Raw genomic sequence first — 27,189 nt, 5'->3', positions numbered from 1 at the left:
ACGGGTCTCTCCTCAACAAGAAGAAAGAAGAAAACCAAAATTAATGGAAACAACCAGTCCTAGAGACTGGTACACCATCCGATCTGCAACCTATACAACTATGAGACCAGAAGAACTAGATGGTGCCCAGCTACCACTGCCATCCACTTGGAAGGGATGTAGGAGATCCTGCATAAAGAGGGAGAACAATGTGGTACAAAACTCAAAATCATTTGGAGGCAAAAAAAAAAAAAAAGAAGGAGGAGGTTGGGGCCCGGTTTTGTTGTTCCATTGGGGCTTGTTTTACCACTGAGACTATTGGCCCTAGCTGCCCTTCAGGTCTGGAATTGAACCCACACCTGTGGTTTCCAGCCAAACAAAGTACAGGCATGTGAGTTAAACATTTACCTCAAGTAGACACACACCCTGGAGAGAACAATCATGGGAGAAGGAAGGGCTGCTTATGCACAGGGAGATAGCTCAGGGTGCAGAAGAGTATGAAGGGATGGACACTGGGAGGAGGTAACTATGGGGAGGAAGTGGGAGGGGAGCTGCTGCATTGTAAATTTTGGTCAATGTCATGAGACAAAGTATATGTGAACTGCTGTATGAAAAGTGAATTTACTCTGTAAATCTTCACCCAAATCCTAATAAAAAAAAAAGAAAAGAAAAGAACAAATCACAGGAGATGGATAGAGCCAACAGTCTACTCTCAACTTCTCTAAGAGCCAGGAAACTCTTTTGACTCATCATTCTTGACCCTCTGGCTTCCGAGCATAGTCCTGCCCCAGACCAGAGAAGCCTGTAGCACACCAAGGAGCAGTTCAGTGGCTTCTCTCCACCTCCTGGGGTTGAACAAGGTGGGAAGGAAAGACGTACTATGACATCTTGTTATCAAGGTCTCTGCTGGCCACTGAGGAAACCCCAGAGGTGAACCCATGAAACCCAGTGCCTAAGATAAAGAAGCAGGTGTTGCTGCCCAGTGCCTCTCTAGAAGGCCAAGATATATTTTTCTCCATTATTGATATATTTGCTTTTCCCTCAATTAAATTGCTGTAAAAGGGGATGGGTTAAAGCTATTTGAGCCATTTTTATTCAGCTAAATTACCCTGGATGGCTCATTTAATGAACTTTAATGAAGCCAAAATGCTTTCTCTAATCAAATCTCAAGTGACGTGCCTGCTGTCTTGACCTTAAGATCAGGAGACTGGAGGCAGCTTTTCTCCATGGCCTGCACTGGGCTGAGCCAGGGTTTCCCAGACTGTGCTCCTGACAAAAGAAGGTCTAAAGTATGTTAATATGTACCACAAGGGACAAAAAGTCATATTGCTTTGAAAATATACTAAATAAAATGACCAGTTTTACCAGCTGCCATCAAGTCACCACCAACTCATGGTGACCCCACATGTGTCAGAGCAGAAATGTGCTTCATGGGATTTTCTGTGGCTTTGTTGGAAAGAAATCACCAGGCCTTTCTTCCTGGGTGGATTCAAACTGCCAGCCTTTCAGTTAGCAGCCAAGTGATTACCATGCACACCATTGAGAGACTCCAAAGTTAAAAAAAAAACAAAAACAAAACTGACATCGAGTCAATTATGACTCATAGCAACCCCGATTGGATTTCCAAGGTGGTAAATCTTTACACAAGTAGATTGCCTCATCTTCCTTCCACTGAGCGGCTGGTGGGTATGAACCACCAACCTTCTGGTTAGCAGTCAAATGCCTTAGGCACTGCACCACTAGAGCTCCTTCCAAAGTTAAACAAGTTTATTTACTAGAGAACTTCTCAACACCTTTACTAAAATAAGAGTATGGCCCACTGAGTGTTTTAAACTTATTGGACCATACAACATCCTCTAAGGAGAGTCTAGAAAAATCAGTATCCACATAACATGCTGAGAGAAATAATGGTCTAGGCCATGGTCAGCAAGGAGCTCTGGTGGTATAGTGCCTAAGGCATTTGACTACTAACCAAAAGGCTGGCGGTTCAAACCCACCAGCCACTCCTCAGAAGGAAGACTGGGCAATCTATTTCTCTCAGGAAACCCAAGGAGGAGTTGCTATGAGTCGAACTGCCCCGTAGGCTGTAATCTTTCCAGGAGCAGATCAGTAGGTCTTTTCTCCCATGGAGCTGCTGGTGGGTTCTAACCAGTGACCTTTCAGTTAGCACCCACATGCTTAAAACTATTGCTAAAAGGCTTCAAACTGGTTCATTCCCCTGCTTTGATCACCCCACTCCACCCTACTCTGTGGCTTTGATCCTCTGCTGAGATTTTGCATTTCCACCCCAGATATACTGAATAGAAATCTGCATTTTAACATAAGAAGAAGAATCACCTGGATATCTTGTTAAAATGTAGATTCTGGTTCAATATATCTGGGGTGGAAATGCAAATTCTCAGTAGGGCATCAAACCAGGATGAACCGGTTCAAAGCCCTGTCACTGTGCCACCAAGGCTTCTTGGGCAGCCTCCAGAAACTGGAAAAGGCAAGGAAAATTGATTTTTTCCCTAGAGTCTCCAGAATGAATGTAGCCTTGACAACACCTTGATTTTAGCCCAGTGAGACTTCTTGTTGGACTTCTAATCTACAGAAGTGTAAGACAATAAGTTTGTGTTGTTCTAAGCCACAAAGTTTGTGATAATTTGTTATACCAGCAATAGGAAATGAATACAAGCTGCTGTCATTTTATGACAGACCTGAGTGGCTGCTACAGAGATCGTATGGCCCACAAATCCTAAAATATTTCCTCTACAGAAAAAGTGTGCCAATCCTTGGTCTAGATCAGCACTGTCCAACAAAAATACAATGCAAGTGACATATACAATTTATAATTTTCTAATAGTCACAACTCAAAAAGTAAAAAGAGGTAAAATTAATTATAATATATTTTACTTAACCCAAAATATCAATTCAACAACTAATCAATATAAAAAAATTATTAATGAGATATTTTACATTTCTTTCTGTCTTTACTAAGCCTTTGAAGTCTGTGTGTACTTTACACTCCCAGCACTTCTCAATGTGGGCTGGCCAGATTTCCAGTACACACTAGCCATGGATGCCTAGAGGCCACCATATTAGACACTGCAGCTCTGGCCCATCTGTGAAAGCCCAGCTTTGACTGAGGTCCTCAGTCAACATGCACAAAAGTATAAACATAAGTTCTTCAAAACTAAGTCAAGTTTCCCAGATTCCAGATCCCAGAATCCAGCATCACATACTTTATTTTGTGGAAAGAAAAGTACTCCAGTTGTCCCCAACTATCCTGTTACATTACTCAGTGGCTTTCAGTAAGTATCCTCTCTGGCTGGAGAAACTCAGAATAAGAAGGAAAAGAGAGGCTAGGGTTTGCTGTGTGCTGAGAGGATGGCAAAAGACTGTGGCCAGACGCATGGAGACTGGGCGTGGGCACAGAGAGCTGGACCCACCCAATCAAGTCCAGATTCCCCCTAGAAGTTTATGTCCTTCCGTGAGATGGCTTCAACTTCCTGTTCCAATATAATCTCTCACATTTACCTCCCTCTCACATCCTTCATCTCCCTTTCCCATAACTACGCTAAATATGCAACATGAACAGAGTGGTATCACCATCCTGGCTGCATCCTTAGAGCTTCCTAGATCTGCTCCATCTTCACACCACTACTCTTGATGCTATTTCCACCTTTCATGCCCTTGTTCCTCATCCTGCAGGCATAGCTTAAACGGTCTGCTTAAATATGTCTAGTGGCACTCACTCTAAAATCTTCTTTCCCACCCCTTTCTCTTCCTCTGTGTTTTTCCTGGGTTCTGGTACAGCCCCCATCACAGACTGCCTGCCTTGAGTGTCAGCTGTGCTATGTGGGCATGCCCCATCAGGCTGCTTCTCTTGGAAGCAAGAACCATTTCTTTCCATTTGACATCTATTCTTTATAGCACCTGGAACACAGAAGCAGCTCCATAAATGTAGACCAAGTTCAGCTGAAGTCCCATCAAACTAGATTATCTGAAGAAAACTAAAGCTGACCTCAGCTTTCCAGGGACATCTGAACTCCTTCTCTTCTGAAAGGAAGTGCCTCTTCATACTCAGCAACTATGGCACAAGAACAAAGGCTCCCACAGAGACCTCAGCAGAGACAAGAAGTCCAAGGAACAAAGACAATCTAACACCCAATCGGGTGATATTTCTGCCCTCCTCACACCACCCTGCCTCATCTACTTGTCCTGGGACATCATTTTGTCCATGTGAGGCCTGACCTCTCCACTATCGTGAACTCATACAGCCACTGGCCAGCTATGCCAGAGGGTATCATTATGATGAAGGTATCACACACACACATCACACCACACACCATACCACAGACATACACACACTCACACATACAATATATACTACATCATGCATAAACACACACATATATACATAAACACACACATATACATAAACACATACCCCACATTATATGACACATATGCTCCACACACACATATACACATATTCACATACTCACATATACACTTGTACATACACTCAAACACACATACACACAAGTACATACTATACCACACACCCTACACACATACTCCACATATAGAAACAACCTACACACACACACACACACACACACACCACATACCAACACATACATATGCAAACACTATATACCATACTACATACTATATACACACACTCACACACAGTCTCCACTATCAGCTGTCTCATTCTGGGTCTAGCAGGAAACCAATTGAAAATCAATCTCAGAAGGTCTGAGAATCTCTGCCTCCTTGACCCTTCCTTGCCTGTAAAAGGCTTTCTATTTTCTTTTTATTTTGATGGGAAGTTGCCATTCCTCAGCAAACACATTCAGGTCCTTCCCTTCAAGAGCCTGAAGGATAATCCCTGAGGCCAGCTGTGGATTCCACTCCTCAGGTCAGCCTTTAAGTCCCGTGCTGTCTGGGCAATGCCAGTCCTGCACCTCGAGCCTCCTGGCCAGAACATAAATGAGTTAACAGGGCAGGGCCAGAGGAGGAGTCCCTGAAACAAGCAACAGGGAGACAGTAGCCCTCCTTGTCCTGTCAAAGCAGTGCTCTTCCCTAGGGTCAGCACGAACCACATCTCAGGACTGAGGGGCAGATCCTGAACCTCACAGCTGGAAGGGACAGTGGAGACCATCAATCTACATGTCTTGGCTTACAAATGGGGAGGTTGAGCAGAGTGAGACCCAGCCTGAAGAAAAGACTTCCCCATGTCACTAGGCAAGTTATTGTTGGAGCCAGGACCCAAGCAAGCCCAGAGGGCCAGATTCTGATTGCAGGGGAGGAAAACCGGCACCCGAAAGGGAAAGTGATGATCCCAAGACAATGCAGCTGGATGGTAGTAGAAGCAGAGCAATGGCTTAAGTTTCCTGAGACCCAAACCAGGACAAATGAGGAAGCTTCCTTTGGGCTACAGGGGTGACTGACCTCTGGTTCTATGTGTAGCAGATGGGTAAAGTCATGTTCTTGGGTGTCACATGCGTCTGTGTGCTATACCTCTGCAACTTCCATGCCCTGTGACTCGAGGTAAGTTACTTTACCTCTCTGTTCCTCAGTTTGCTCATCTGTAAAGTGGGGATGATGATAAGTCCTGCCCCTGAGTTGTGGTAAAAATTCAATGGGGTAGGGCATGGAAAGCACTTGACACAATGCCTGCCCTTCACGAGCACTTGCTCAACAAGCACAAGTCATCATTATGCTTGCACAGCATCTCTCCCCTTACCTGTCCAGCCCCGGTAACTACAAAGCCCAAGTGAAGCCACCACAGCCCAAGTCCATTAAGAAAAATATCAGACAGAGTGTGAGTCTCTCTGCAGCAGGAGGATTTCAGGGGCCCAGGCAATGACTCCCTGAATTCAAATATGATATAATTCAGCAAAATCGCAGTTCAACAAAATAATAGAGAAGCTGGTAGCCCTTAGTTCCCTGGGGCTCTGCTGGTATTGAAATCCAACCCACCCTTCAGGCACATGCGCAGAGCCTGAAGTTCCACCAGGCCAGGACAATTCAGCCCTAACACAGAGGGCTGAGGTCAGCAGTATGGATGGATTCTGGCTCTCTACCACACCTCAAGGCCCAAGAAATGGCCCTTAAAATAAGCCTTGTTTCTCCATGCCATCTGCTTCTCAGCAGACCTTGAGTGTTATTGAGACTATTCTGGGGGAGCTGCTCCTTGGGAGTTTCTTTTTAGACAAATTAACCAAAAGTTAATTGCCCTGAAAGCATGTGAGCTCTCTCTGGAGCTTGGTGAGCACTACATGCCAGACTTGGGCATTTTCTCAATAGCCCACCCAGAGGCAGAGCACGCTGCCCTGGTGAATGCAGCCCACTGCCCCCGGAGAGGTGCTGGCAGAGGAATGCTGATGTGGAGAAGTGGCCAAGGCATCACACTGATTTTTTACTCAAAAGCTATCAATGACAAGACAAAAACAAAATGCAGAGTGCATCTGTGGAAAGGTCAAGAGACTAGGCAATTGCTGACAAGAAGCAAAACTGGGTCTATGGAGAAAGGAAGGAACCAAGGTGAGCATAGCTGTGTGCCACAGCCCTAGGCAGGTGTGAGAACTGCTCAGGGCCACATACCTCGGCAGGTTTGAGAACTGCTCAAGGGTATTGTCAGGATTGGGAAAATCCAGAAGCACAGAAGGCTGGCAGGGAGCAGACAGAGGGCAGGGTGCTGTGCTGCTCTTCAAACCTAGAAGAAGCATATTCTTGGCCATTTTCGCTAAGCCAAGCAAGCCAACTGCCAGCAAGTCAATTCTGATTCATGACGCTTCCATGTATGTCAGCGTAGAACTGTGCTCCACAGGGTTTCCCATGGCTGTTTTCAGAAGTAAATCGCCAGGCCTTTCTTCCAAGGCACCTGAGTGGATCTGTCATCTTTCTGATATCTACATTTTTGGGGAAAATCTAAGGCTCTCTCTTTTAAAAATATATATATATATTGTGATTTGGGTGACAGTTTACAGAGCAAATTCACTTTCCATACAGCAGTTCACACACACGTTGTCTCACGACATTGATTACAACTTATCCCAATGCAACAGCTCCCCTCCCACTTCCTCCCGATAGCTACCTCTTCCCTGTGTCCAGCCCTCCATTCACTCCTGCCCCCTGAGCTATCTCCCTGTGCATAAACAGCCCTTCTTTCTCCCACGATTGTTCTCTCCAAGGAGTATATCTACCTCAGGTACATGTTCAACTCATATGCCTGTCTTTTGTCTGGCTGGAAGCCACAGGTGGGGGTTCAATTCCAGACCTGAAGGGCAGGCAGGTAGGGGCCATAGTCTCAGTGGTTCCACCAGGCTCTATCAGATTCTTGCCAATACATCTTATGCATATCCAACACTCACCTGTCATTGGAGGCTTGGGTGTTATTATGATGCTGAACAAGTTTTAGCTGAGCTTCCAGACAAAGATGGACTAGAAAGAAGGGCCTGGAGATCTATTTCCAAAAGTCAGCCAATAAAAACCCTATGGATCACAACGGTCTGATCTGCAACCCCGATGGGGATGGCACAGGACCTTCCATTGTGCCTGGGGTCACCAGGAGTCAGCAACTGACTCAACAGCAGCTAACAGCAATATGCTGTTCCCAAGTGATGTTGATGTGACTGGCTGGGGAACCACAGTTTGAGAACCACGGATCTAGTAAACTTTTGCTTATGCGATGTGTTTACTTTGGCTCCAATCAAATCCTTCTGTCCTGAAAAGTTGGAGGATCATACATACATGACAAAAGAAAATGGTCATGTGTCTAGATGTAATGTGACACCTTGTCAGGAGCCAGGGAAGTGCTTATTGTAAGAGCTCCTGAGAGCAAGGGCCATCATTATCCTGGAACGGGGAGTTAGCAACACAGTTCAAAGGTTGACAGGGGATCTTCCTTTGGGAAGTACCATTAGGCCATCAGGAGAAGGGCTGTCAAAGGCTTGGAAATTGACTAAAACAAGCAAGTGAGGACTCTGCCAGCCACAGTGCCTCATTAACTTGCAGGATGAATTCCATGTTAGTTCCACTCACAAGAGAACACAGTGGATTTCTCTTCATATAGAGTCTGGGCTTACCATCAGGAGCTTCTTTTAAGGGAGACCCTTGGGTGTTCCCTCCAGAAAGGAGAACTTTTTGAACTCCATGCCTAGTGATGCCTGCAGGATGAAGGAGGACCAGAGACCAGAGAAAGTGAGAGGGTAGCGAGGGAGGTCTAGGCTGCCTTAGGGGGGAGAGCCAGAGCACAAGCTGAAAGAGAGAAGATGACAACACAATGGCATCCACAGTAATGAATGGGACCAAAGACTGGTGCCAAGAACTTGGAGGGGTGGGGCTACTCAAGAGATGAGGGTCAAGAGTGTCCTGGGCAGAGAGAGAAAGGAGCTGGAGGCAGGTTGGAGCTGAAGGGCTAGGAGGGAAGGGGCTGCCTAAGAGGTTAATGGCCAAGATGGTGCAGGATAGGGAGAGAAAGAGCTAAGTGCAGGGCTGGGGGAGGAGGAACTGTCTCAGTGATGGCCCAGAGGGTGGTGCTAGGCAGCAGAGGGAGGGGCTGAGGGCACACAGCCAGAACCCCACTGGAGGAGAAGTAACTGTGCCTGGGCCTCCTGCTGGGTACCCACACTCCACACTGCCAGAAAAAGGGGGGTCCCATGAAGCCAGAGGGTGAACCAAGAAGCAGAGATCTTAGCTCAGAGCCTGAGGGACTATCGAAGGAGCTGGGAGCACAGAGTCAGCGAGCAAGGTCAGAGAGTTAACTGAGGCCACTCTCTGGGGCAACCAGAGCAGAACACAGGGGTGGATTTGCTGACAGCTGCCAGAGGGCTTCCACTGCCTTTGAAACTTTCCTGCCCCTCCCCTTCCCAGACAGATCCTTGGAATTTAAAGAGCCCTAGCTGGACTTTGTGGAAATATAGATTTACCACCTTGGAAACCCAATGGAGATCTCTATGAGTGGGAATCCACTCATGGCAGTGGGTTTGGTTTTGGTTTAGAAGGACTCTAGGAGCCCTGGTGGTGCAGTGGTTAAGTGTTCAGCTGCTAACTGAAAGGCGGGCAGTTTCAATATACCAGTTGCTCCTTGGGAGAAAGATGTGGCAGTGCTACCTCAAAGCTTCAAACCAGCTCATTCCAGTTTGACCTCCTGTTGAGAACCTGCATTTCCACTCCAGATGTACTGCATCAGAATGTACATTTTTAACAGGATCCCCAGGTGATTCTTAAGCTTGTTAAACTGCTCAATCAGACACTTGGGTGGGGCCCAGCCCTCTCTGTAGGGGTTAAGAGCACAGGCTTTGCAGCCACACGGGCTTGGCTAGACTCTCAGATCTTATCCTCCTAAGTCCTGTGACCCTGAGAAAGTTACTTAACCTCTCTGGGTCTCAGTTTCTTCATCTTGAGCACAAAAGTAATCATAAAGATTCAGACGAATGAATGAATGTGAAGTGCCCAATACAGTGCTCGACACACAGTAGATACTCAATACATACTGCTGTGATAGTGGAGGTGGCAGAAATAGCAGTAACTAAAACACACAGTTCACCACCCATCTGTCAGTTTGATGTATGGTGGTAGCTTGTATGTTTCTATAAAGCTGGAAGCTATGCCACTGGTATTCACCAGTATTTCAAACACCAGCAGGGTCATCCATGGTGGACAAATTTCAGTGGCATTTCCAGATTATGACCAATGAGGCAGAAAGGTGTGGCTATCTACTTGAGAAAATTAGTCAATGAAAATCACAATAAATAGATCAACAAAATATTGTCCGATATAGTACTAGAAGAAAAGCCCCCCCCCCCCCAGGTTAGAAAGTTACACAAGAACTATAACAATGGACTCAAACATCCCACCAATCAAGATGGCACAGGATCAGGCAATGTTTTGTTCTGTTATACATGGGGTCACTGACTCAATGGTAACTAACAACAACAGCAACACACACAGTGATTACTCTGTGCCAGCTCTCTTTAATGGTTTTACATGCAAGAACTCACTTAAACACTACAACAACCCAATGAAGGGTATCATCATGATTATCTCTACCACTACCACCATCATCATCATCATCATTATCATCCTTGCTTTACTGAGGAGAGATCACAGCATAAGAAGGTGAAGTCATTTGCCCTAGCTCATCAGCTGCTGTGTTGGGGACCCAAGAACTGACCCCCCAGGAGCCTGATTGCAGAGTTTCTGCTCTTTACGCCTGTTATTAGCAGCAGCAGGAGTTCTGGTGGCATAGTGCCTAAGGCATTTGGCTGCTAACCAGAAGGCTAGCAGTTCAAACCCACCAGCCACTCCTTGGAAGGAAGATTTTTATTTTTTTTATTTTTTTCTTTTTTTTTTGAGTTTTTATTAGCAGCAGCAGGAGCCATGTTCTTGGGGTCCCATCTCCTATGTTCCCAATGACACCCATTATCATGCTTCCTTTCACCACCACTAAGACAGGCTGTCCTTAAGTAGAATTGGAAAACCATTCCCACTCCCAGGCCTGGGAAAACAGGAAGTCACTGTTTCTGCAAGGAGAAATGGAGTCAGAGTTTCCACTGTACCCCTGGATTAACCAGGACCATGTGTGAAAGTCATACAGGATGGAAATCTGCTAGCACCAAGCAGCCCATGGGGAAAGGCGTGGAGAAGGTTCCATCCAGATGATCTGCATATTCCACTTGGGTTGCAGACCAGACCCCAGGCAGGGACAGTTATGCCCAGGACACCACACCCAAGGTGGAGACATCCTGGGGCCCATCTCCAGGAGCAAGGCAGGCAGGAGAGCTGAGCCTGAGCAAACACGCTGAGCTGCTCATGAGTCTAGCACAGGTTGGCCTTTCCATATGATGGCATCATGCTGGAGGCCTGGACATAGGCAGGGGCTAAATACCCACAAGCACTGCTTCCAGCTTCTGCTTTGCCCTCCAGCAGCTGAGGGATTCCCTCTGTTTGCATCAGGCTTTAGAGACAGAGCAAAATGAAAGTGTCATAAGGAAAGACTGGGGAAGATGGGGCTCTACCTTCACATCAACTGTGTACTCCTCTAATGAATCAGCAGCACCTAAATAAGGCTCTACCATAATAACCCAAGTCTCTTCTCTAGGTACTCCTAAGCACAAACCATAGAGCAAGCAAGAATATAGTCATCTCTCGGTATCCATGGGGCATTGGTTTCAGGTCCCCCTCCCCACCTACAGATACTAAAATCCATGAATCCTCAAATCTCTTACACAAAATAGCGTAGTACTTGTTTATAACCTACACACATCCTCTCATATACTTTAAATCATCTCTAAACCAAAAACCAAAAGCACTGCCATCGAGTTAATTACCACCCATGTCGCTATGAAACCCTTTGGGTTTCCGAGGTGGTAAATCTTTATGGAAGAAGATTGCCCAATCTTCCTTCCAGGGAGTGGCTGGTAGGTTTGAACTGCCAACCTTCTGGTTAGCAGTCAAATGCCTTAAGCACTATGCCACCAGAGCTCCTTCAATCATTTCTAGATTACTTATAATATCTAATACCGTGTAAAAGCTGTGTAAATAGCACTTTATGCTCTCTCTTAGCCTTTGAGGGATTGCTTTGAGCACCTAATTCCTCCCTCCCTCTGCAAAATTTTCAGTCCAAGGTTGGTTGAATCCATGGATGCAGAACCAGTTTCTATATTCTTGGACAGTTCACTTCACCACTTTGAGCACTACTTCTCTTCTCTGCAAACAGGGAGCAAAATCTCTACCCCAGCAGATGGTGAGAATTAAATAAAATAATACATTCAAGATTCCTGACAGTGTCATAGGGTAGGCATTCAATGGAAATGGAAGCTACTATGATTACTGAAAAACCATCTGCCGTCAAATTGATCCTGATTCATGATGACCCCGCGTATGGCAGAGTACTATTGAAAACTAGCGTTTTCAATGGCTGATTTTTCAGAAGATCACCAGGCCTTTCTTCCAGTGTGCCTCTGTATGGACTCTAACTGCCAACCTATAGATTAGCAGCCAAGCGCATTAACTGTTTTCACCACCCAGGAACTTTACTAATACTAAAACCACAAAAACAAACCAGTTACTATCAAGTCTATTCCAATTCATGGCAACCCTACGTGTGTCAGAGTGGAACTGTGCTTCACAGGGTTTGCAAAGCTGTGCCCTTTCCAAAGCAGAGCTCCAAGCCTTTCTTCCAAGGCATGTTTGGGTGGGTTCGAATCAGCAACCTTTTCATCAGTAGTGGAATGCTTAACCATTTGCACCACCCAGGGGCTCCTTTATTATTACTTGGCCTCACACAGAAGAAAGCTGAACAGGATAACACCTCCTAAACTGACTTGTGAAGGAAGTGGAGATCTGCCTGGGGAAGGGGCGGGGAAACTTAAGTTTCCAAATCCTTGGAAGAAAACAGGCAGAGAGAGAGAACCAGCACCACAGGAGCAAGCAAACAAGAAAACTCACACCAGACAACACACTCAGCAGACGCTGCTCAATGGTTTCCAATTAATTAACTGATTACATGATAGAACAGAAGGGGATTCGAAAGAGCGCTGTTGACCTTTAAGAATAATTAATATCATCAGGATAGCAAACTCTTCCAAGGAAAATAATGAGGAACCTTTTAATATTACACTCAAAGTCTCTGGATGGGAAGGCAGATGCCCCAGCTCCCTCCTCCTTCTCTGGCTTCCTGTCTCCTCTTCCTAGCAGCCTCCCACCCCACACTCAGCTCTTCCTCCCTATCCTGGGACCCTCAAGCAACAACAGCAGACGAAGGAGGGCAGGGACAGAGGTACCCACACCATCACCACCACTGAGTGAGAGTAGGAATGCCAAAGGGGCTACGCCAAGCCTCCCTTTCACAATCCAAGCCTTTCTTCCCTCCCAGTGCCTGTGAGAGCCAGCACCCAGAAAAGAGACCACCCACATCTGGCCTTGGTGTCCCTCCTTCAAGCTCCCATCTCACACCCTAATTCCTCCTGTGGGAGGAGATGACATTATATCTGATTGTAAACAGTTCATATGAGCTGTGAGGTCAAGGGCCCCATTTGTCTTGGTTGCAATTCTGTTCGTAACATACAGAAACATGGTGCTGTCAAGTTCATCTGGAGTGATATCCCAGCCCTAGACAGCCTTCCTTGGCTCTGCTGCTACTCCTGGAATTCCTAGAAAATTCCTAATCATCTTTCATTGTTTTTGTTGCTAGCTGCTGTGCAGTTGGTTCCCAGTTCATGGCAACCCCATGCACAATGGACCATTCATTGGCTGAGTTTTTGACCCAGATCATCAAGCCTTTCTTCCTAGTCTATCTTAGTCTAGAAGCTCTGCTGAAACCTGTTCAGCATCATAACAACACACAAGTCTCCACAAACTTCCACATGAGGTGCACTGGCCAGAAACCAAACCCAGGTCACCAGCATGGGAGGCAAGAATTGCACAACTGAACTACTGACTCCCCTGAATTATCCCTTCTTGAGAAGCCTTCCCTAATTCCCTCTCCACAGATGCTCCCCACCCACATGCTCCCAGAGAAATTTGCCCACCCCTTAAGTATAACACCAATCACACTACCAAATAATTTATCTGTCAATGGTCTTCCTTCCCATTAGTCAGTTGGTATCTCAAGACTAAAAACAGAACCCACACCTGTGGTTTCCAGCCAAACAAAGAACAGGCAAGTGAGTTAAACATTTACCTCAAGTAGACACACACCCTGGAGAGAACAATCATGGGAGAAGGAAGGGCTGCTTATGCACAGGGAGACAGCTCAGGGCGCAGAAGAGTATGGAGGGATGGACACTGGGAAGAGGTAACTATGGGGAGGAAGTGGGAGGGGAGCTGTTGCATTGTAAATTTTGGTCAATGACATGAGACAAAGTATATGTGAACTGCTGTATGAAAAGTGAATTTACTCTGTAAATCTTCACCCAAATCAAAATAAAATTTAAAAAAAAAAGACTAAAAGCAGAGCTTTTTTCTGTCTCTTTGTAGCCTTGGTGCCTAGCAAAATACCTCATACATAGTAGGTGCTCAGTAAATATTTGTTGAATGTGCCAGGGATTAATGGAGATAATTTGGCCAAAAGTAGACAAAGCCCCTAAAACTTTCATTCTTCTTCAGATAGCTCAAAGGACACAGTCACTACAATGACAGGCTCAAACACAATGATTGTGAGCATGGTGCAGGACCAGGCAGTGTCTCATTGTGTTGTACATAGGGTTGCTATGAGTCAAAAATGACTCGATGGTACCAAATGACAACAAGGACAAAAGATCATTTCATTCAATTAATACTGACTGCAGGTGATCATCACTCATCCTGATTTCCCCAGAACAGTCTCAGTTCACACCTGTTGCCCTGGAATCCCATCTCTCCTTTGTACTATAGAAAGCATTCCAGTTTGCTCTATAAACATTCACCTAAATTATAATAACATGTAGTTATTGACAGTTTGGCAGTAAATTATATGATTGCCTCATTACTATGTGCTATGCATTCTTCTATATACTAGTTTACAGCAGCAAACAAGAGATAAGCAAATTCTCTAAATAAACTTTAAGTAAACTTTAGTACCATCTAAGTATTCTCTGTATTGAAAAGCACTGTCCATTCATTCAAGGAACTCTGATGGTGTAGTGGTTAGCACCTCCACCTGCTAACCAAAAGGTTGAAAGTTCAAACCCACCAGCTGTTCCATGGGAGAAAGATGAGGCAGTCTGCTTCTGTAAAGATTTACAGTCTTGGAAACCTTATGGGGGTTTCTATGAGTCGGAATTGACTCAATGGCAGTGAGCTTGGTTTTTTGGTTTAGTTCACTCATTCATTCATCGAACATTAATTTAGCATCTGTCCCACACTGAGCAGTGTTAGGCACTGAGTCCATGGGATGAGTAAGACATGGTCCTCTGTGGAAACCTGTTCTTCACTATTTTTGCCAAAGAAACTTGGGAAGGAAGTCTGTCTAAAGTTGTTTGCTTGGGGCTCAGAATCTGAACCTTCTCATTGCCTTGAACCCTCTCTTGCACCATAGGATGGTGAGATGCAGAGAGCCTGGCCATAACCCCATATCCACACATGCCAACTGGCCCAGGATAGATCCCCTTGCTCCAAAATGCCTTGAGGTACTTCCAATCCCTGAAAAGGACAAATCAAAAGGCATTTTGCAAGAAAGCTCAGAGCTGGAGATACAAGAAACCATGGAGAACCAGTCCTACCCCTGTTCCCCAGGATCTCATCTGTCTTTACATAGAATTCTCCCACTCCAGATTATTCTCAATTACTGCAGAGCTCAAGATCTAACCAGCACCAGAACCAGTTGTCATCAAATAAATTCTGACTCATGGTGACCCCATGTGTGTCAGACTAGAACTGTGCTCTAGAAGGTTTTCAATGGCTGATTTTTTGGAAGAAGATGCCCAGCCCTTTCTTCTGAGGCTACTCTGGGTGGACTCAAAGCTCCAACCTTTGTCCCAAAGCCCATGCAGCTTTGCTTCCACTCAAATTCTCAAAGTAATCACTCTCTCCTCCTTGCTTTTACAAGTGTTGCCCCCCTTTATCACCTTCCTTGGCTGCCAGTAACAGCCATGCCCTCTCTTCTGAGCTCCAGCCATGAGAAGGGGTGGGCCGCCCCCTTCCACCTACCCCACCCCCACCTTTATCTCACTTCCAATGTCAGCTGAAAACATCTCTTTTCTCCTTTTAATTACACTTCTCCTGCTCCCTCTCTTTTATTGCCCTCATGACTCAGGGCTTTAATTTATTCACCAAACAATGTCATTACACCACTGTTGTCTGTAATTCATACCATGCACTGTCTGTTGGCCTCTATTGCCCAATTCTGCAAAATGCTCGGGAAAAGCAGTGTTCATTACTACGCCCCATGGCCTCGCTCCTGCTGAGACCTGGCAGAATCCAGAGACTCGAGCAAGGAAGAGAAGAGATAAGAACTCTTATCTCATATTGAATATGTAGAACTCAGAGCCAAACCCCACCCCACCCAACCCCTTGTAGATTCTTAAGGAGCTGTTTCTTTGTCTTCTTCTGAGGATCTGAGGCTGTCTGAGGATCTAATACAAACTGGGAGTGGGAGGGCATTTGTCTATAGAGACAAGGCACTTTGCACTGAGAGACTAACAGACACAAGAGGGAGACCAGAGTGAAAGGGCACAAAGGTACCTGAGCTCAGACAAAGGCTGGCATTCCCAAGGATGACCATAACATGTTGCTGTTGTTAGCTGTTACTGAGTTGACCTCAACTCATGACAATGCCATGTGTGTCAGAGTATGAACGGTACTCCACAGCGTTTTCAAATCAGTGTCCTTTCAGAAGCAGATCACCAGGCCCTACTTCTGAAGTACCTCTGGGTGGATTTGAACTGCCCACTTTTCAGTTACCAGTCCAACTCTTAACCATTTGCCCAACCCAGGGATCCTTACCACAACATTATGATTTGTAAGTTGTGTTTCTGCTTATGGTTCTTTTCATAAAGCAAAGTAAAGAGCTTGTACCCTGATCCCATCATTGTTAAATAAAAGCATGGAGGTAAATTGGTGTGATTTTCACAAATTCTGTATGGAACAGGGTGCCAAACTCCATTGATTCTTTCTTATACCAGCACTACTGTAACTGACCTCAATGTAATTTAAAACCTTGAGCTATGAACACAAGTGTAAACAATTAATTAACTTGCTAATCATTTCTCCCTGCTAAGGGAATGGTCTAGAATCATTAACAATAATCATGCAAAGAAACTAAGAAAAATTGGGATACAGAAATAATTTTCTGAGAAATGTAAGCAATGGGTGACATTTAGTGAGTGCTTGTAAGTAGCCGATCACTACATGCTTAAAAGATATTAGCTCACTGAATCTTCCCAACAACTTTTAAGGTCAGTATGATTATTATGATTTATCCTCATCTTCACAGCTGAAGAGTCCACATCTTAGAGGTTAGTTCAAGGTCACAAAGCTGGTAATGTTAAAATAGGGCCTGAATCCATTGTGTCTGATTCCAAAGTCCACACCTTTAGTCATGTCACTTCAGTGTGCACCCATGTGTAAGCCCAAATCTACACTGATTTCCAATTAGGAACTTCATTTTGCCCTATCCAGGATTCTGCCAGGTCTCAGCAGGAGCGAGGCCATGGGGCGTAGTAATGAACACTGCTTTTCCCGAGCATTTTGCAGAATTGGGCAATAGAAGGCCAAGCCTTCTGTGATAGTTGGAGCTGTGTGTCAACTTGGCTGAACCACAATTCTGTGTGGTTTAAGCAATTGTGATGTAGGTCATTCCAATGATGGGATCAGATGTATATGTTTTGAGCAGCTAATCCATTGAAAGGAGTTTCCCTATGGGTGTGGCCTGCTTCCAGTATATTTATGGACATCTTGGGAAAAGATACACTCTTCTGTGGATCAGGATTCTGTTGTGCTGCCTACAACTGTCTGTGAGTGAACAATCCACAATTCGGCCTGGAGATCTTGAGTTCATCATTTGTTGGAGTCAACAGCCAGTACACTGCCTGCCAACTTTGAGCTCCTCAGCCCCTGCAGCTGCGTGAGTCAGGAAAGGCCTCCAGCTTGACGTTTGATCCAAGAACTTGGCACTTGCCAGTTTCTATAAGTGTGTGAGCCATTTTCCTAAGATAAATTTCTCTTTCTCTATATATATAAGCTTTACTGGTTTTGTTTCTCTAGAGAACCCAGTCTAACACACCTTCCAAGAATGAAGAAGGCCCATTATCATTAAAAACAAACTCACCAGTATCATAACTAAGCCACCTCTGTGGTTCTTCTCCCAACATCTTTCCTCTGCCTATTACTATAACAAAGTACATGACAAACCCATTGCTCAAGGCTCCCTTCAACAGAAAAATAATTGGCTTGATAGAGGGAAGGAAGGACATAACAACCCCAGACAACAGAGCTTGGGAACTTAGTCCTGGGAGGAAGAACATCACCCCAGTTTAGTTCCCTTGGGAACCTCATGGCCCTAGCCAGCTGCTCAGTCCACAGCAATCAAAACCACAAATCACAGCCTTCCTCCCCTCTGGCTTGGGTCTGGGGGCAGAGTGTGGTGGGTGGGTGGGAGGGTGGGAGTGGAGGAGCAGGTCTTTCTTACAACCTCCCTCTCTCTTATGTACACATGGATCCCACCAGGCAGGCTAGCAAACAGAGGACAGCCACCTGTCCACCACATGTGCTCAGCTACTCACACATACCCCAGCAGCATTTGCTTAAGAGCAAAGCCCCAGCAACAGTGGTGATGCTAGAGTGGAGATGAAGGGGCCAGAGTGGCTGGGAGCCTCTCTCTGGAGAGCTGTTCACAGCTCACTGTGCCCAGAACAGGAGGAGGGCATCCTGGGCTCTGGCCATGGTACTGAATCCCCAGGGAGGGAAACATGGAAGCTGAGAGTTGGGTAAGCAAAAATAGTGGTGGTGAGACACCAGTTTCCCAGCCAAGAAGAAACAATTTTTCAATATTCTTTCAGGAGAGCTGGGGTCCTAACCACCCTGAGAGAGGTAAACTGGCCTTTTCACCATGACAGAATGGAAAGAACAAGGGCTCTGGAACAGTCCTTGATGGATATGAATCCAGTTCCACCACTCACTAGTTGAATGACCTTGGGCAAGTTACATAACCTCTCTGAGCCCCAGAATCCTCATCTGTAAAACAGGAAGAATACCACTTACTGGAGAATTACCATTGGAAGAGTTCATAGCACAGAACTTAGCAGAGTATCAGTGCTCAATAAATATCTCTTCTCTCTCTTTTGCTCCTGGCTTTCACACACACACACATAAACACATACTCCATGAATTTTCTCTCTCTTCCTATGCAATACTGTAAATCTTCCTTCAAGGAGAAATTTACAATTCATGTCCCTCCTGAATCCTTCCCAAGCATCCCTGTAATGTAAGAAACTTCCTGACCAGTATGGTCAGCACCAACCAGTAGACACTGGCATATTGGCACCACTGGTCTAAGCAAGCTAATTTTCTCTCCCCAACTGGACTGAACATTCCAATTCTATCTGGACCAAGCCCTGCCTCAGTACCATCATTTGTCCACCCCACACCCCTCCAAGTCACAATGCTGGCCACAAGGAAACATTTATGAAGTACCTGTTTAGATGGGCATTTAACAGGGCCCATCATAGCATTATCCACCAAATCATCTAAAATAGATTTCAAATCTATCAATATTTGAATGTTTTCCAACCACTTCCAAGTTCTTTTCTGGCAATGACCCAAATAGTGTAATATCACCAATAAAACCAAGGTTGTTGGGTGTTTCTCATGTCACAAGAAAGAAAAGTAAAAGAAAGAGCAAGGTGGTAACTGACCCATCCAAAGTCCTGGAGCTGCTTCAAGGCCCAAAGGTACAGAAATCAGGCACATCTTCCCCCTAGTGCTGTCAATGACTACGAAACAGCCAGTATAGCAAAAAAGACATATAACTTGGAATCTAGACCTGGGCCCATATATGTTACTCCATATATGTTCACTCTCTCAGTTTCCTAAGCAATAAAATGGAGATGATAGTAATTGCTACCGTACTTTCATACTGCATATTAAATGAGATGATACTTTTGAGAAGGGATTTATAAAATGCAATGTTGAAGTTCCTGGGTGGTGCAAAGTTAGCATACTTGGCTGCTAACCAAAAGGTTAGATGTTTGAGTCCACACAGAGTGCCTCAGAAGAAAGGCATGGTGATCTACTTCCAAAAGAATCAGACCCTGAGAACCCTATGGAGCACAGTTCTACTCTGATGTATCTGGATTTGTCATGAATCAGAGTCCACTCACCATCAACTGGTAGTTACAGCAATGTTGGTTGCAACAGCATATGGCTCAGGGAATTGGCCCTTAGTAATGAAAAGAAACACTGTGTGCTATGCAGTGTTACTGACCACTCCCACGCTACGTTCTCCCAAATGGACACATCATTCATTTCCCAGGTGCTCAGGCAGACTTCATAAGATGCCATAAGGACCTGACATGTTCTAGGGATATCAATAAAATATGAGCCCAAAACAAGGAGGGAAAGAAACCCCATAAAATTATAGTATGACCAAGAACCCAACCTAGAGCTACCGAAAAGACCTAACATATATAAGGAACTTATTATGTGCCAGGATGAGGCAATGGTGGTTCAGTGGTAGAGTTCTCACCTTCCATGCATGAGACCCAGGTTTGATTCCTGGCCAATGCACCTCATGTGTAGCCATCACCATCTGTCAGTAGAGGCTTGCATGCTGCTATGATGCTGAACAGATTTCAGCAGAGCTTCCAGACTGACAGACTAGTAAGAACTGCCTGGTGATCCACTTTCAACAATCAGCCAATGAAAACCCTGTGGATCACAACTGTCCATTATATATGGGGTTGCCATGAGTCAGGGACCCATTCAATTGATTCAACTGACAACAACAGTGTGTCAGAACTTCCAATGTATTATCCAATTCTCAAGACATCCCTAAGAGTAGGATGATTTCATCGCCTGAGGGAAAAACCAGCTCAAAGAGATTAGATGACTTGACCAAAGTGTCACAGCTGGTCATTAGCCAGGCTGGGAATATGTCCAGCTCTCACTGACTCTAATGCTTGTGTCCTCAAAGGCAACAAACACTATGCTACTTCTCAATGATTAACCAAAAAAATAGTGGCAGAGCAAGAAAATCTCAGCACCACCTCATGCCCATTAAATCATTTAATAAATGCTGTTAATGTTTTTTGAAGAGTGCACTATGGTCTCAGAGGTACGACCAATCACACCCAGCTAGGCTTTCCAAGGATTGCTGAGGTCCAAGCACCAATGAGGAAGACAAAGGAGAAGAGGAGAAAAGATAGATGGAAGGAGAGAGGAAGAGTGTAAAAAGAGAAAGCTGTTGGGAACAAGGCTGAGGACTGCAATTATTAACATTCTAAATGGAGTTCTGACTGCTTAAGCTTTACTTAAGAACATGCCTGACTGTATAATTACAAGGGCTTAATTTGTTTTCTTTTCTGCACAATAAATAAGGAGCACACGGTTGCTCTTTGCAAATATCGCCATTCCTGAAGCAGGCAGAGGCTCCTGAGTACAGAAGACAGCTGGCGCAGAAAGGGGTAGCCCCAGTGTCTCCTGGAGGAGGTGGGCTGCCCACACTGTGGGGGCACAGCTGAGCTTCCCAAATGTAGGTCAGGGCAAGAGCACCAAGGTGCCATTTTACTCTTGGATGGAGGCACTGGGGTGAGTAATGAGTGGGTGATGAGGTCATTCTCCCTAATCCTGTGAGGACTTGGTTCTGAGAGGCACTGACACAGTATGAAACAAGGCTCAACTCATATCACAGAGGTTGTTCAGTCTCTCAAAGGCACAATTCAACTTTCTATTTGCCCTGTGGTTTTAGCCAGCTCAGAGGATATCTTTGCATCTGATACCTATCCATTGAGTAAAAGGGAAACAGATGATCACCCAGCCTATCCACCCAGTCATCTATTTACTCATCCACTAACACACAATTCTGCCTACCATGTACCAGAGCTTGCCCAAGATTCAGCTTTGTTGATGTTCGTTGCCACAGAGTTGGCTCCAACTCATTGTGGCCTTATGTATAACAGAACAAAACATTGTCTGGTCCTGTCCCATCTTCATGATCATTGGTATATTTGAATCCATTGTTGTGGTCATTCCACTGAAGGTTTCCCTTGTTTTTGTTAACCTTGTACTTTACCAAGTATGATGTCCTTTTCTAGCAATTAGCCTTTCCTAATGATGTGTCCAAAGTAAGAGAGTCAAAGTCTCTAGTTGTATTTCTTCTAAGACTAATTTGTTCATTCTTCTGCATAATGTGGTAAAGGAAAGAAGGTTAGTGCTTTTTCTGCAAAAAGTTTTCAGTCCAATAGGGAAGATGGAAATCACTTAATCACATGACTATATAATTACACTTATAATTATTAAAACCAAATGTATACTTATTGGGATAAGTACAATAAAAGGAAAGAAGAGGGACCTAAAAGAGTGGCAGAGGAATAGCTCCTATGGGAGAGGAAGGACCATGGATGGTTTCAACTGACCCTTGAGCTGAAACTTGAATACTCATTGCTATTAAGTCAATTCTGACTCACAGAAATTATGAAAGAAAGAATAGAACTGCCCTATGGGGTTTCCAAGACTGTAATCTTTATGGAAGCAGACTGCAATATCATTTTCCCAAGGAGCAGCTGGTGTGTTCTCACTGCCGATGCTTCAGTTAGCAGCCAAGCACTTAACCATTGCAATACCAGGGCTCCTTGAAACTTGATGTTAGGTGCCATTGAGTCAATTCCAATTCATAGCAACCCTATATACAGAGTAGAACTGCCCCATAGGGTTTCCTAGGCTGTAATCTTTTCAAGGGCAGATTGTCAGGTCTTTTCTCCTGTGGAGTGGCTGGTGGCTTCAAACCACCAACCTTTTGATTAGCACCCAAGTGCTTAACTATTGCATCACTAGGGATCCTTTTAAAACTTGAACAGCAGGCACTATATAGAGTTGGAAGCTGAATAGAAGATTTTTGGACTGAGGGAACAGCGCAAGCAAAGGCCAGAAGTGAGTGGTACACAGCACGTTGGAGGTGCTGAGAGGAGCACAGTGTAGGCAAGCAGAGAGCCTGAAAGGAGATACCATGGGGGACGTGGGCAAAGGACTGGTGGGATCAATCCTGAGGCTGGTCTCACATCTCTCCCACCTGGTTCCTACCCTCCAGGTCTCTGGATAGGTTGCACACTCATTGACAACAGCAAGAAGTCTGGCTCTTGTCCCATGAGCATCAGAGGCACATTTAGGAGTGGTGTGATCAGACTGAAATATTTAGAAAAGCTCTTTACCAGATGCATGGAAAATGAATATGGTGAGGAGTGGGAGCTATTGAGAGAACCCTCAGGATGTACTGGCCTTTAGGAACCTGTAAAAGAGACTGGGGCCCTTGGTGAAGAAGTACCAAGACCTCCCTCTGGAAGGTGTAGAGGCATCAGACTCCTGCAGTTTGAAAGTCAAAGGGCATAAAATGGAGGGCCCACCAGCCACTCCTTGGAAGGAAGGTTGGGCAATCTACTTCCATAGTGATACTGCCTTGGAAACCCTGTGGATGAGGATGCAATGAGTCAGGTCCGACTCCACAGCAGTGAGGTTTTTTTTTTTTTTAGTCCTTCTGCAGCCTTGAACCTCCCTTCAGCACAGATTGTCCCTGACATGAACAGCTCCTCAAAGCATTATTGTCTTAGTGAGAGGATTCTCAGGTCATGGACTGACCTAGGAGACAGGGTGGCTGAAAAGAAAGATTCTATTCTGTGCTACCTACTTTGGGGGCCACAGGGCAGGATGATTCCAGGTTCAGCCTGATTCCAGGTTCAGCGGGGATCCTGGGATCCCACAAACGTGCCATAGTTTCTCTTTCACACAACACACACACACACACACACACCAGCCTCTGGGCATTCAGTATATGGTTCCTCTGCCAGGAACAGCCCTCACCAGGCCCACCACCACCACTTCCTCCCCCCACCTTCAGGTTTCAAATACTCATCACCCCAGGAAGCCTATCCTGCCACAATCCTTCCCTCCCCATGGATACATTCCCTAACTTTGCTAGGTGCTCCCAAAGATCCCTGAGTACTCATCACATTGTACAGTAATTGTACTTTGTCTCTTTGTTTCCTTCCAGTGCCCCCAGACTATCTCACTAAAGCCAAAGACCCAAACATAATTCACCTTTTCATCTTTGCCTGGGATAGAATAAGACCTCAATAAATTGTCTTAGAGGGAAGTAAAGGATTCATATCTCAGGAAAGCATCCTATGACTTGAAGAACCATTGTGAGTAGACTTTAAGGCACAAAAACGACAATGATTAAATGCCAGGCTCAGGAGAGAGGGGGTGTTTGTCTCAGGGGATGAGGCTGATATCATTTGCATCAGTATAATTCTTTTAAAAAAATCTTTAACTTGATCTTCAAATAAGACAGAATTGCATTTTCGCTTCCATTTTTAGCCAAAGCCCAAGAAGATAAAGTGATTTGGTCAAGCTTTCCAAAAGTCAAACATTTTGATGGGATTGGCTCATTGCATCCCACATCAGCATCTGCTCTTGAGCACCGAGCTCCCAAGAGCTTGACAAGGAGATTCAGAAACATAACACCATCTAAACCCACCTGAAGCATCACAGGACATAGCAGCCCCTAAGTATCCTGTCAGATGCTCAGGTTCTACACTTGTCAAAGTTCTTTCCCAACATCATTCACTCAATCCTCACAACTGATAACCCTATGGGGTGCAGGTGATGACAACAGAATTGGACTCATGTTAAAGATGAGGAAACAGAAGTAGTAAGGAGATGGTCACCTGCTAGTTATCTAAAGGAGACAGGTCTGCACGATTAATACTTCCTTGTAACAACATGCTGATCATCACCAGGACACAAGGGCAGCAAGAGAACCAGGCATCTGCACCTTTGGGGCTTGGGCTCTGAAGACTGGATGCTGAGGACCTCATGCAGGTTCCCATCCTACCAGGGCCCTCATCACTCTGGAATTCAAATGAGCTGAGATGACACCTAACTCAATGCCAGGTAACTCCAGTTGGAAGAAAGGACCCCAGCTCAGTCAAGACGGATATAGTCCCATCCAAATAGACCATCATCTTGCAGAGAAAGACAGAGTCCATGAAGAGTATGTGAGTGCCTCTTGAGAATTCAAACCCTTCTGTCTGAACAAACTGACATTTTATCAGAGGCAAACAGGATGGGAGTAATTCTGGGAAGAAGCTTCAAGATCATGAAAAAATCTCAAGGCTCAACGAAATTTTAAAAAATGCAGATGTAAATTCTAAGGTGGAAAGATAGCCAAAATCAAGGAGAAACATCTGCTTAGAAAAAGGAGCAGGACTCAGGGCTGAAGTAGGCATCAATGGGTGCTTAGGGGTCCTGGAAGCCTAGGAAGGGCTCTGCTGGCCTCCAGCCAGCTCTCCAAGACAACTTTCCCACTGCTTTGTTCATTGGGCTTCTGGTATCCCTATAGACTGGGTCAGAATTTCTCCAGAGTCTCAGAATCCCAGAGAAGTCCCACATCCACCTGTTCAGTACTTGGGCTTCTGGGTCCCTTTAACATGAGCCAACCTTTGAAACAGCTGCCAGAGAGGAAAATGTAGCATTTATAGTGCTCTGGTAGCATAGTGGCTAAGGCACTTGACTGCTAACCAGAAGGCTGGCAGTTCAAATCCACCAGCCACTCCTCAGAAGGAAGATGGGGCAATCTACTTCTGTAGTGATACTGCCTCAGAAACCCATGGAGGGGTCACTATGAGTCGGGTCCGACTCGATGGCACAAAACAACAAACAACAACACTATGCACAGCCAATAAAGTAGGTGCTTTATGTTCACTCTATCTTTTAATCTTCACAAAACCTCTGTGAGATGAGATGCTCTGGGTAAAGATACCAAAACCTAAAACAAAACTCACTGTGATCAAGTCAATTCTGACTCATTGTGACCCCCAGTGGTCACTGAGGCAGTAAATCTTTATGGAAGTAGATTGCCCCATCTTCCTTCCACAGAGTGGCAGGTGGGTTTGAACCACCAACCTTCTGGTTAGCAGTCAAATGCCTTAGGCACTACGCCACCGGAGCTTCATCTGGGTAAAGATATTGAGATTCAATTCCTTGGCCAAGAATACAAAGTTAAAGAGTTGGCAAAGTTGGAGTTCACAGTCTAGTCTGTCCACCTCCAAAGTGCATGCTTTCTGCACCCATTCACTTACCCCCTCATTCATTCTTTCTTCAAATATGCACTTAATATTAAGAAAACATGAGCTCTGGTGTCTTGGTTTGAACCCACAAGTGGCTCCACAGAAGAAAGATGAGACAGTCTGCTTCTGTAAAGATTTACAGCCTTGGAAACCCTATGGGGATCACTATGAGTAGGAATCAACTCAATGGCAGTGAGTTTGGTTTGGTTTTGGAATCTTTCTCACAACCAGGCAATCTGCTTCCATAAACGTTACTGTCAAGAAAACTCAATGGGGCAGTTCTTTTCTGTCATATGGGGTTGTATGAATTGGAATCAACTCCATAGTATACAACAACAGTGTTTGCCCACAAGGATACTGAACATAAGGGAGAGAGGAATAGCTTTGCAAAGGTGGATTTCAGGTCTGACTCGAACAATTTGGTGGATTTCATAGTGCATCTGGGGAGCTGCCCCCAATCTGCAGCCCATAAGGAGGTCAGCCAGGTACAGTAAATGGCTTAGCCATTCGTTTAGAGAATCCCCACCACCTGTTTTTCAGTTTGTCGTACTGTGGTGCCTTGTGTGTTGTTACGATGCCACCAGAATTTCAAATAGCAGCAAAGTCATCCATGGTAGACAGGCTACAGTAGAGCTTCCAGACTAAGAGGTAGGAAAAGAGGCCTGGAGATCTACTTCTGAAAATCAGCCAATGAAACCCTTATGAATCACAACAGAATACTGTCTGACAGAATGGTGGAAGATGAGTCCCCTAAGTTGGCAGGTCCTACGTAATAGTCATAATAATGAACTCAGACTTGCCAATGATCATGAAGATGATGCAGGACTAAGCAACATTTCATTCTGATACACATTATCTGATATACAATGTTGATAAGGCAATTGTGATGGTTAAGGTTATGCAACAACTTGGCTGGGTCATGATTCTCAGTGGTTTGGCAGATGAGGTATTCATCCCTCATGATGATCTGCTAGGAGCAGCCAATCAGTTGAAAGGCAGCTTCCTCAGAGGTGTGGCCTGCATCCAATCTATATGGATGTTCTGGCAAAGCTTCCTAGCTTTTTGCTCTATCTGAATTCTGCATCTGGCTCAGCATCATCTGACCTCTATTTCTCTGGATTTGAGCCAGCAGCCTGTGTATTGTCTGCGGACCTTGGGATTCATTAACCCCTACAGCCTGTGACCAGCAGCATGCCATCTTACCTGCTGATGATCTTGGATTTATCAGTCTCCACAACCAGCAGCCTGACATCTAACTTGATAATCTTGAATTGGTCAACCCCTGCACCTACATGAGTCAGAAGAAGCCTCCAGTCTGATGTATGACCACAGACTTGGGACTTGCTAGTCTCTACAACCATATAAGCCATTTCCTTGAGATAGTTCTCTCTCTGAGGAGCTCTGGTAGCATAGTACCTAAGGCACTTGACTGCTAACCAGAAGGCTGGTGGCTCAA

The 27,189-nt window shown here is 45.1% G+C and overlaps 1 protein-coding gene across 1 annotated transcript in view; it reads right to left on the bottom strand.

Moving 5' to 3' along the window:
- Positions 1–27,189, bottom strand: part of NTRK3 (neurotrophic receptor tyrosine kinase 3) — a 587,560-nt gene that overhangs the window by 416,795 nt on the left and 143,576 nt on the right. Inside the window, exon 4 of the mRNA XM_042781682.1 lies at positions 9,183–9,217. Coding sequence (XP_042637616.1) covers positions 9,183–9,217 — 35 coding nt within the window. The remainder of the gene's footprint in view (positions 1–9,182; positions 9,218–27,189) is intronic.

This window comes from Orycteropus afer, unplaced genomic scaffold, assembly GCF_000298275.1.
Source record: "Orycteropus afer afer isolate SDZICR_OR568_19922 unplaced genomic scaffold, OryAfe1.0 scaffold00150, whole genome shotgun sequence".
Classification (NCBI taxonomy): Eukaryota; Metazoa; Chordata; class Mammalia; order Tubulidentata; family Orycteropodidae; genus Orycteropus; species Orycteropus afer.
The sequence above is the reverse complement of the archived record's forward strand: the minus strand, read 5'-3'. Positions and strand labels throughout refer to the sequence as shown.